The following is an 11564-nucleotide window of genomic DNA, read 5'->3' as shown; positions in this document are numbered from 1 at the left end:
CGGGAATGGCCTCTCTAAAGTGGTCTTCTAAAATCTATGTCATAGAGTGCATGGGATTTTCTAAAAAACATCTCTGTCTATAGGTCTGTCATGGGTCCTGATATTCTCCATTTTCATAGTGGCCAGGTGATATCATGCTCCTTTGATCACAGTTTTAGCAGCAAGGTTTTAAGTCATATCAACAAATATATATTCACTCAGAGGGTAATGGGAAAACTACTGGATGAATTTGTTTTTTAAATATATTTTTATTTTATGTTTTTAAATATATTTTTATTGATCTCAGAGAGGAAGGGAGAGGGAGAGATAGAAACATCAATGATGAGAGAGAATCGTTGATTGGCTGCCTCCTGCATGTCCTCCAGTGGGGATCGAGCCCTGGCAGGGAATGGAACAGTGACTTCCTGGTTCATGGATCAATGCTCAATCACTGAATCACACCGGCCGGGCACTGGATAGATTTTAAGACGAGGAAGTAGATGAACACACTTGAATGTCAGAAAGAACACTCTGGTTGTCGTGTAGAGAATGGACATCACAAGACTAGAAGCTCAAAGTGCAGTTATAAGACTGTAGCCATAATCCAAGGGGGAGATGACAGAGGCCAAAACAGTAGCAATGGGAAGAGAGCAGTGGACAGATTCAAGAGATATTTAGGAAGATTTAGTGATAGCCTGGACAAGAGAGGAAGAAATCAAGGAGATCAGACACAAATTTCTATTATGAGCCAATGGGTGATGGTGGTCCCTTTACTGAGCTAAAGAAAGCAGAGGGAATGGATTTAAGAGAGAAGATGGATTCAGTCTGAGGCGATGAGAAACTGAGGTGTCTTTGGGTCCTCCAAGTAAAGATGTCTAGCAAACACAGGCTGATACACTGTTCTGTAACTGGGCCTGGGCTGAAGATAGAGGTTTTAGAATTATCAGCCTTTAGATAGTATTTGAAGCCGTGGAGACAGATAAGCTTGTACAGGAAGATAGGGCAGTGTAAGAAGAGTAGGGGGCCTAGACAGAATGGTTGCTATAGGTTATTAATCACTGGTCTATAACACATTGAGGGGGAAAAGTCTACTTTTTCTTGAATTTTCATTGAATATTTAAAAATAGACCAGCTAAAGCAATAATTCTATGGTTCACATGAAGACTATTAAAGCTGGCACCTCCAATCCACTTGCCTCACATAGACAAAAAAAAACACAAAACTTCAAAATTGTCTTAAAGTAGCTTTAACGAAAATAACAGACTCAAGATTTTCAGGGACACAAATAAATGATACCTTTAGATTATAAAATGGTAGGACTTCAGCCTTCCTGCTTAATTTTTTTCTTGACATTCTTCCAAATTAAATTTACTATTTAATATATTTTGTTTGCAATTAAATAGATACATAAGAAATAGAATGTCTAATTTACAAATGGGCAGCTTCAGTTATAATTTGCTCAAACTCACAGACCATAATAAGGTGAGTTTAAACTATGAAACTTTACTGCTATGTAACCTTGGGCAGGTTATTTCTAATCTCCTTGAACCTATTTTCTCATGTATATATAAAAAAGGAGATAACAGCTCATTAAAATCCCTATACAGTGTCAGGAACTAGAAGCTGCTATGCAATCAATATAAAGTATTCAAGCCATTTGCCTTCCTCATTTTGCTTGGATCCAGAATCAAGTGTTGTACAATGAGCCCAAAGTGGCAAATGAGTCCATACAGAAAGGGGAGAGGTTCAGAAAATTCTGGGGTCATGGAATCAGCTATAATCTATGAAACTTTAAAACTTGATAGCACCTACTGATCCAGCTATGGCTGCTCCAAGAACCTTTCCTGCTTCTCCCTAATTCTTGGAAGAACCCTAGGAGGATCCTAGGATGTTTCTGAGCTTCTCTTGGTATCTGGGGAAGAGAAAATTAGGGAGAGAATCAGATGAAGTTGGAAAATCCCAATGGCCTGAGATGAGAGGTCTCATTTCAAGAGCCTGCCCCTCACAGCTATCTCCAGTAAAAAGGGCACTTGCCCAACTGATAAACAGTATCAAGTCTTGACTGTCAACCCGCAGGGTCGTCGGGGGTTAACTGTGCATACAGACCTGTGCAGGTTATGTCACCAACGGTTACTCTGAAGGTGAAAGTGGGCACGTGTATTTGCATATCGGATCTTTCACATTCATAAACCGGGATGTTCTTGGTCTTCATGCCGTATTCGTGCAATACCTGAATCGGTGTTTTTCCTGGTTTAGCTGTAATCATCTTCCCCAAACTGCAAAAACAAAACAAAACAAAAAAACAGAAAAAGGTGTGCTTTGTATGCCAAAGCAGGGAGGGAAGCAGAAGCTTTAGAGAGGCTAGCTCTCACTGCCACCAACGGTGACTCGCGAAGCACCAAAGCTCCCAGGGGCCGGAGCTGGAAGGTGCAGGGACCGCCCGCCCCACTGCGGCGGGCGCAGGGGAGGGACCGGCAGAGTGAGGGACGCTATTAGGAGAGGATCTGAATGAGGGTAGGGCGGCTTCGCCACCTCGCAGGACTAGGCTCACAAATCTCATTCCCCGGGAGGCCGCGAACCACCGTCGCCTGCCAAGCCCCGACCCCAGGAAATGCAGAAGGGGCGGGGCCCAGCCGCAGACCCCGGCTCGCGCGCCACCGAGGGCGGGTCCGAGCGCCAGCGGGTCCGCCCGCAGCCGCGGGGGCGAGAGCGTCGGGAAGGGGCTTTACCCACAATGCCGCTGGGGAGCCAGGTTCCCCCGGCCCCGCCTCTCCCGCCCACCCCTCTCGGCCCTGCTAGGCGCGGCCCCGACCGCCCGCGCGCTGACCTGAAGGTCCCGCTGTCCTCGCGCTCCAGCGCGGGGCGGCGGCGCGGTGCCGGCTCTGGGACATGGCGAGAAGGGAGGAGGGCTCGGCGGCAAGAAGAGCGGCGCGGATCGACGTCCTCGCTCCCCGGGTCGGCCGGTCCCCGAGAGGAACGCTCCAGCACCGCCGCCGCCTCCTTCTCCCCAACTCCTCTCCTCCCCTCCTCCGACCCCCCACCCCCTCGGCTCCCCTCCTGCGTCCCTCTAGCGAGGAGGACGGGCGGGGGCGGGGGCGGGGCCTCGGTGCGGCAGCGCGGGTCCAGGTTCCCGGCCACGCCCCCTTGCTGTCCGGGATCCCGGCCCACCTCCAAGCTCCGCCCCGCCCGCCGGCTCTTCGGCGTCTGGCCACGCCCCCTGGTTACAGGCCCCGCCCGTCTCCCAGCCCGGGCTCCGCCTCCGCGCGTACCCACCCACCTGGGGCCTCGGGCTTCTCGGCGCCCTGTGCCCGGCCTCTGGAGGCCTCAGTTCTGTGTCCTTAGAAGGAGGCCGTTTCCTGCCGGGAGAGGCTGTGGGACTGGCAAGTCTCACGGCCTGTGGGCCTGAGGCTCAGCCTTATTTTGTTTTTTTCAGGCGGGGTGAAGGATGAGGACTGCGTCACTTTAAGCCAAAGATTTCAAAATTCCAAAGGCAAAATTTAGAGAGAGCACCCCTGGGCCTGGCCCGAAGCTGGAGACTCCCGAGGGCTGGGGGGCTCTCCCCTGGAGCCCTGCCCTAGGCGCTCGCGGGCACGTCCGGAGACCCCCCTCCTTCTCCCTTGCTCCGTGGGGCGTCATTGTCTCACAGGCTTTTGTCGCGAGATAAATGCGGGGCCTGCGGATTCCAGCAAGGCCTGTTAGGTGTAAAGGAAGGCTTTTCTGCGGACCTGATTCTAATTAAATACTGTTCCTGCACACCTGTGGTGCTGGTCGTAATGGCGTTTGCCTGCGATGCACCACCTTTGGTGCAGTCGCTTCTCTAGGGACTTGCTAGCCCCTTGCAGAAAGGACTCCCTGTGGTTTCTTGGTGTTTTGGAAGATTATTCACACAAGGGACATTATTAAAAACTGTTCTCTGGGGGGTTTGCACGTGAGCCCTGGATATTTGAAAGTAAATGTAAAAAAAATGTCCAGAATCTAATCAAATTGATTTATATTATTTGAGGCTTGAATTAACCTATTCTTCCTCCCCCTACCGTCTCTATATATGTATTGTATCGATTACTAGCCACCTAACTATGGCAATACAATATTTCAGCACTCAGATTTGTTTCTAAAGTGTATTTTTAGCCACAAAATTCCTTTAAAAAACAAGCCAAATCCTTACGTAGCTCTCTTTTTTTAAAAAATATATTTTATTGATTTTTTACACAGAGGAAGGGAGAGGGATAGAGAGTTAGAAACATTGATGAGAGAGAAACATGGATCAGCTGCCTCCTGCACACCCGCCACTGGGGATGTGCCGGCAACCAAGGTACTTGCCCTTGACCGGAATCAACCTGGGACCCTTTAGTCCGCAGGCCGATGCTCTATCCACTGAGCCAAACCAGTTAGGGCGACGTAGCTCTCTTTTAAGGCTGAGTTACTGGAATAATAATGATGAAACAAAATAAAAATAGACAGTAGGATCCCCTTTCAAAGAGATGTCCATGTGTCAGCTTCAGAGTAAGAAACCCACATGTTTATACAGTTATTTATATGTAATGTGGTTTTCATTCACTATTTTATAAAGATCTGCATACATTTGTTTCCTTGCTGTAATCATACAAGGACAATGAATGAAATGCTGAAACAATAAATTGTATACCATACGGATTCAAAACAGTACTTTTCTGTTGCCAGAGTTGGCATGATGGACTTGTGAAAGAATTCCCTCACAAGTACCAGGTACAGGGTAGCTGGTGTCCAGGCTAATGTTAGTGCCTAATTGCATTGTTCCCATAGGGCTGTTTCCCTCAAAACTTGCAAACTATTAACCTTGACCCTCATTAAGGACATTGCTAGCATTTTAAACTTACTAGTTTTCTGTGTATATTTTAGTGCTATAGACTGCAATTCCAAATTAGACTTACTTTTAGTATATCACTTTACACTGTTGATCTATAATTCATCACCTGAGCACACCAAGGGAGGCAGTGTTGTGAACGGTACACTGTAAACTACTTGGTGGAACCATGCTTTGTATTTTAAAGTGTATAATTATATTTAAAATCAAGTAAGACTTAGATTTGTGCCTGATTTTCTTTGCAAATATGGATTTGTTATCTGAGGGTTGCAGTTGATGGATATTTGGATACTATATTAATATGTTTGCGGCTGCTACCAAGAGCTTTGTCAAGCAAGTTGGAGATGGAGGGAGATTAGTTCCTGTTCCAAGCCTCAGTGAAGCGGACAAATACCAACCTCTAAGTCTGGTGGTGAAAAAGAAGCGATGCTTTCTGTTTCCTAGATATAAATTTACCTCGACACCTTTTACACTGAAAGATATTCTTCTAGGAGACAGAGAAATTTCAGCTGGTAAGCAACTTTTATTACTATGATTAACTTAAGTGCCTGAAGTTTGTAATAGTATCAAATCTTTATTGATTGAATAACTTTCAAACCTATTTTATAAGATTATTGTATAATTTTATTTCAGTTATTTTATAAATTGTTTTAACCAGATCAGCTTAGAAAATGGCATAGTAATATATTTCTTCATCTATGAAATGGAGGTTTTATTTAATCTTACCTATCTCACATGGTCAAATGAGATGAAAATAATTTGTATTTATTTTTTTATGATTTACTTATTACAGTTGGCAAACTGAAATATATTACAGACTTGGTTAGAAAATAAATGGACATTGAGACAAATTATTTCTTAAAAACATCTGTTTTTCTTTCAACTACCCCGTGGGTCTTGATGCATAAGAAGTTCTGTTGAATTTGAGTTCATTTTAAGTACTCTAGCTATTTATTTCTTCTTGTTTTCTAATTAATTGAATGACTATTTTTAATCTTGGTTTGAAACTTTGCCTTTCTTAACAGGTGGGTAATGAAGTCTTAAATAGTAAATTAATGTGTTACCATATGTAATCTACATTAGAATAATTAGTGACATTTGAAAAATATTAACTTCCTTTTTTAAAAAAGGTATTTCATCTTATCAGTTACTGAATTATGAAGATGAATCAGATGTTTCACTCTATGGAAGGCGAGGCAACCATATTGTGAATGATGTTGGGATTAACGTTACTGGATCAGATTCTGTTGCAGTAAAAGCTTCATTTGGTGTAGTAACTAAACATGAAGTGGAAGTTTCAACGTTACTCAAGGAAATTAGTTCACGGTCAGTATAATAATTACTATACTGCAGTGTTTTCATTAAATTTTTTAGTTATATAAACTTCATTATAAATTATTAAAACATTCAGGTTTGTTTTAGTAATGTAATGTATCTGTTTGAAATAATGCAAATTAGTAATATACCCACACTTTTGATAGGAGTAGATATCCAAAATCATTTGGTTTAAAGAGAATTTTAAATTGTTCCACAAAATTGCTTTGGATATGAACACATTTGCTAAATTATTAGATTAAAAGAATACAGGCATCTGCTTGCAACAAATATGCTAAGAGAGTCTCTCCAATAGACTCCTATAATAAGATGTTTTAAGAAAATAGAACGGAGAGGCAGATTATTAAATTTCTTTTGAGCATACTTTCTGATTTGTAGTAAGCCTGTAGTAAGGTAGACTGTGAATGAGTAATACAAAATAGCAAAAACTGTATTGGATGATATGTAATCAGATGCCATAGATTCTCGTGACTGTCTCTCTTGTTTATTTTAGAAAAATTAATTTTGACCACAGCTTGATACGTCAGTCAAGGAGCAGCAGAAAAGCAGTATTGTGTGTTGTCATGGAAAGCATTCGAACCACACGACAGTGCTCACTGTCTGTGCATGCTGGAATTCGTGGGGAGTCCATGCGGGTAAAGCCACACTCATTAGGCTTCTTTTGTTAGAAGGCTGCAAGGGAATTTTTTAAAAAGTACTCAAATTCTAATGGGACTTGTGTATTTTGTCAAATGTTGAGATTAAAGAACTGCAAGGATATATGGGATTTCACACAGTAATGGTTTTGTATTAGAATGTGAAAAAAAAATCTAAGAAAATTTGGATTGTAAACACATATAATATAATGAAAACAGAATACTAGTCCTCCTGAAATAATATGCATACTGGAGTCCCTCCTATTGCTATTTAAATACTGTTTTAAGAATAAAAATTAAATACTTTTATTGAATTCTTTGATATTATTTTTAAGTGATATAGTTTATACTTACATTTTAAAAGTTGAATTTATATTTTTATAATAATTTTTCTAAAATAATATTGTCAGTGACTAAACATACTTCAATGTTAAATCTTTTTAAAAGTCTTAAAAGTAATTGTTTATTACTTCAATTATTATGTTTGTCCTTGTCATTCACAAATAATGACTTGATTTCTAAATGTTAGAAAGACAGGGTTCAATGATAACCTTTTCAAGTCTTTGAAAATAAAGCCTCCATTTAGCTGCTCACCAAATTGTTTAACGTTGGATCATTTGGGCATGAACTTGTTGGTGATTGCTTTGGAAAGCTGCTGAAAGCTCTGGGGGCTTTGGAACAGCAGACAGGGTAGGCTTAAAAAAGCTCTAGCACTTAAACACAGTTGGTTTGCAGTTGAAAGACAAAGGCTTCTTAGCTATTGTGGTAGCACTAATCATTGGCTCCAATACCAAATAAGTGAGAGAGTGGTGAGTGCTATTTCCTAATATAGATCGAGATCCCATTGGACCATGTGGAACTCTGCTATAAAGTTCACTTTCAGTAGGATAATTCTTTACTTGGAGAAGTGTTTTGTTTTGTTTGTTTGTTTCCTTTTGATAGGATTGAAGGAAATGTTATGTTCCTCCAAAAAGCTACCCTTACATGTTATGCTCCTTAATGATGTTATTTATTTTTTTAATATAGTTTCATTTTATGGATGAACAAAATCCCAGGGGAAGGGACACATTTTATGGATGAACAGAATCCCAGGGGAAGGGACAAAGCTATTGTTTTCCCAGCACACACAACCATAGCTTTCAGTGTTTTCGAACTCTTCATTTACTTGGATGGTGTCTTTGGTGAGTGAGTGACTTGTATGAAACACTGAATTGATTACATTTTTAAGAATTTCTCTCGCTTTGTCTCAAGATTAGAAGAGTGATGCTCTCAGCACTGTCAATCTTTTTTCTAAAATATACTTTTATTGATTTCAGAGAGGAAGGGAGGAGAGAGAGTCAGAAACATCAATGATGAGAGAATCATTGATTGGCTGCTTCCTGCACACTCCCTATTGGGGATCAAGCCCGCAACCCAACGGGGCATGTGCCCTGACCAGGAATCGAACCATGACCTCCTGGTTCATAGGTCAATGCTCAACCACTGAGCCACACCTCTTGGCAGCACTGTCAATCTTATGCTTGGATGAAGTAGCTAGGAAATGCCCTCTACTCCCTACTTACCCAGTACCTCTTTTCTGCTTCTTGGTAAAGGCTATAGACTCCCACCACCCCACCTACTATTACAGATAAGAGCTAAAATGCAGTTCACTGACAAAATTATTTCTTGATTTATGGGGAGATAATACATGGCCTTCTAATAGGTAGTTTTTCATTATGGCAAATAGAGGAGTAAGTAGACAGTAAAATGCCTCAAGATGTCAGGGCACCCAAACTAGTATACCCAAAGACAACTTTTCTTTAATTTTATCTATCAGAGATCTGCCCGGCCCAGCTCTCCCTAAAAATAACGTTAAAAGTACAAATACTGCCCCTAAAATTGTCACCTTATGTAATACCTCAGTGCAGCTCACTTTAGATTTCTACACTTTACAGACCTTTAAGGTTAGGAGGCCAGCCAGCTCAAGTCTAGGTGTAGGCCAAAGAACCAGGCAAGTGAGCCCTCTGGCCATGGTAATTTATAAACATTTTTAGACCTGTTTATGTTTGTTTCTGCAGTTCTATTGGAAGAGGGACTCGGGATCCAGGAACAAAACAAAACATGCAAATTAAATTCTCTTTGGGACCCTTTGGGTGTAGGTTTTTTACAATTACATATAGTGATAGGAGTCTGAACTGATATCCATCAAAATTTAAAATGTGCATGTACTTTAGCTTACACTTTTATGAATTTAACATATATACTTACATGTGTGAAATGATATGGAGATAAGGATATGCAGTTCATAATAGTGGAAGATTGGAAATAACCTTAAGATCTTTTATCAGCAACTAGTTAAATAATGGTTCATCCATACAAAGGAATACTAAGAATGAGGAAGCACTACATATCCTGACATTGAATAATCTCTGAGAGATATCTGAAAGAAATGTGTATAATATATAACATTTTGAGCCTAAAGAATTTTATGTACATACATACATACATACATATTCCTTTATGCATGTAAAATATATGGAACATTTCTGGAAATATACACAAGAAAGTTAACATGGTTACCTATGGGGTGGAAAACTGAGGCAGGGGTCAGGGTAGTCTAGAGACTTGTCACTATACTGCTTTGTTGTGCTCTTTGAATTGTGTACCATGTGAATGTTACCTTTCCTAAAAATATGTAAAATTTAACTTAAACAAATACAATGAAGTCACGTACCAGAATTCATCAACCACAAAATCTGAGTTCAACTTATAACATCTTCTAAATTTCTTTTATAGACCTTTGTGTCACTTCAGTGTCAAAAGGAGGATTTGAAAGGGAAGAAACAGCAACGTTTGCCGTGCTCTACAGATTGAGAAATATACTATTTGAAAGAAGTATGTCCATGTCCATTGAAGAGTATTTCAAATATATTCTTTTTCTTCCGGGGTCAATACTTGAGGTTGTCTATTAGTAATCCTGTTAAGAATTTAAATTTAAAAGCCAAATTATTTCATGACTGATGGCTTAGATTCACATGGTTATAAATGCAGCTTGGTTCTATGTTTTTTTTTTTTATTTGACTTCTGACACATTTCTCTGTTTCTGTCTTTAGATAGAAGAGTGATGGACGTCATTTCTCGTTCCCAGCTTTACTTAGACGACCTTTTTACTGACTACTATGATAAACGTTTCAGCATGACTGATATTTCACTCAAAGAGGGGACTCACATCCGTGTTAACTTACTTAATCACAACATTCCAAAAGGACCTTGCATACTCTGTGGGATGGGGAACTTAAAAAGGGAGACGGTTTATGGGTGCTTTCAGTGCTCTGTCGATGGGCAGAAGTATGTGAGACTTCATGCAGTTCCTTGTTTTGATATTTGGCACAAGAGAATGAAATAAAATGAAAAATGAATGCACTCTGCTGGTGTTTAAGGTTCAACTGTGCCACACACCTTTCCAAAAATGAATTGTGACAAATTAAAGAGGGAAAGAAGTTAACCTGTCTGGGCATCATTTTCTTCATGTATAAAGTGGAGGTGATAACAGTCTCCTCATAACTTGTATGAAGGTTAATATTTTTATATGAAAAAAAGGCTTAAATATAAAATTAAGAATGTAGATGCTCCTCCATAAAGTCTGCCACCATGTTATAAGTATTTTAGGGATTTAGTTTATCATTTAGGTAACTTTTTACATAGAGATTTTTTGAAATACCGACTTTATTTTTAATTGGGTTTTAATTAACATTTAAAGATGAAAAGAGTGGACAAGAGGCGACTTTATGGTGCTTTAACTATTGCCCTATTTCTGGTAAAATGAGAAAAATGCGTTAATAATTTAATGTAACCTAAGTGCTTAATTGCAGTATCAAGTTAAAAGCACACTGAGCTCAGTGTGGGGCATTGTGTACAGTTAACAGGGTGACTGATAGTAATGGGCTGCTATGTACATATGCTCGCTAGTGTTGGCTTTATAAAACTCACTGCTGTCATTTTAAAGTTAAGACAGCTAGGGGATGTTTATTTCTTTTCTCCCCTGAAGATGTTTAAAACATTTAACATATTTAGTTCTAAGAGATCTTTTTCATCTACTCTGTAAGACATCTGAAATTTGTCATAAACCACCTAAATTTACTATATACCCTTATGAAAACAACTGCAAAAATAATATGTTCAAATTCTAGAACTCACGGTGTATAATTACACCACTCACTACTTGGTATATACCGATGAAGGCATAATGCAATCATGTGAATACGAACTACTTGTGCACTAAAGCATGTAGAATGATTAAAATTTTATTTTTTAACTAAGTGTGATTAGTTTCAGAATCAATCTCCGTATTCATTTAACATCAACAATAATCTTTTAAAAGATAAGTTTAAAGGCACTTTGTATGAAAACAATGGGACAGAAAGGTTAGAATTATAGTTTGTATTATCTGATAATTTCCATTTATATCTTCTGTCACTGTATTTTATTTTAGACAGAGTATATGATTCAAATGCAAATATGAGGATACAGACCAAACAAGGGTCTAGTGACTTTTTTATATAAAGAAAGTGGGGGCAGTTTCAAACCAAAGCATAGTATTATCAACTTAGTTTACTTCCACTGAGCAGGTTTTTCTGAAGAAAGTAAAGAGATTAAGAATTGACTAAGCAAGTGAGAAGTTATAAAATAGGGCAGAGGAATGATGCAATATTGGCAGGAAGAAAAAATAGTAAATGTTTTTGTTTTATGAAGTGTCAAACTCTGTGCTATGCTTATGTGACACCACTAATCTG

The 11564-nt window shown here is 39.7% G+C and overlaps 2 protein-coding genes across 3 annotated transcripts in view; one reads left to right on the top strand and one right to left on the bottom strand.

The window, feature by feature from the left end:
• PRKRA (protein activator of interferon induced protein kinase EIF2AK2) overlaps positions 1–3016 on the bottom strand; it is a 16404-nt gene extending 13388 nt beyond the window's left edge. Inside the window, 3 exon segments of the mRNA XM_006110156.3 lie at positions 2086–2255; positions 2807–2837; positions 2840–3016. Of these exon segments, the coding sequence (XP_006110218.1) occupies positions 2086–2255; positions 2807–2837; positions 2840–2870 (232 nt within the window). The 5' untranslated portion in view covers positions 2871–3016.
• A 1243-nt stretch (positions 3017–4259) lies between these two features.
• On the top strand, positions 4260–10276 carry PJVK (pejvakin). Of its 2 annotated transcripts, none has more exons than XM_006083058.3 (7): positions 4260–5334; positions 5953–6148; positions 6651–6792; positions 7819–7822; positions 7860–7973; positions 9568–9666; positions 9885–10276. In XM_006083058.3, the coding sequence occupies exons 1-7, from the start codon at positions 5124–5126 to the stop codon at positions 10175–10177; spliced, it is 1059 nt and encodes a 352-aa protein (XP_006083120.1). In that variant the 5' UTR covers positions 4260–5123; the 3' UTR covers positions 10178–10276. The 2 variants fall into 2 exon arrangements, with proteins under 2 accessions (XP_006083120.1, XP_023599455.1); XM_023743687.1 differs by having other exon boundaries at positions 5208–5334; positions 5970–6148.
• Positions 10277–11564: the final 1288 nt, after the last annotated feature.

Source organism: Myotis lucifugus, unplaced genomic scaffold (assembly GCF_000147115.1).
Source record: "Myotis lucifugus unplaced genomic scaffold, Myoluc2.0 scaffold_5, whole genome shotgun sequence".
Classification (NCBI taxonomy): domain Eukaryota; kingdom Metazoa; phylum Chordata; class Mammalia; order Chiroptera; family Vespertilionidae; genus Myotis; species Myotis lucifugus.
The sequence above is the reverse complement of the archived record's forward strand: the minus strand, read 5'-3'. Positions and strand labels throughout refer to the sequence as shown.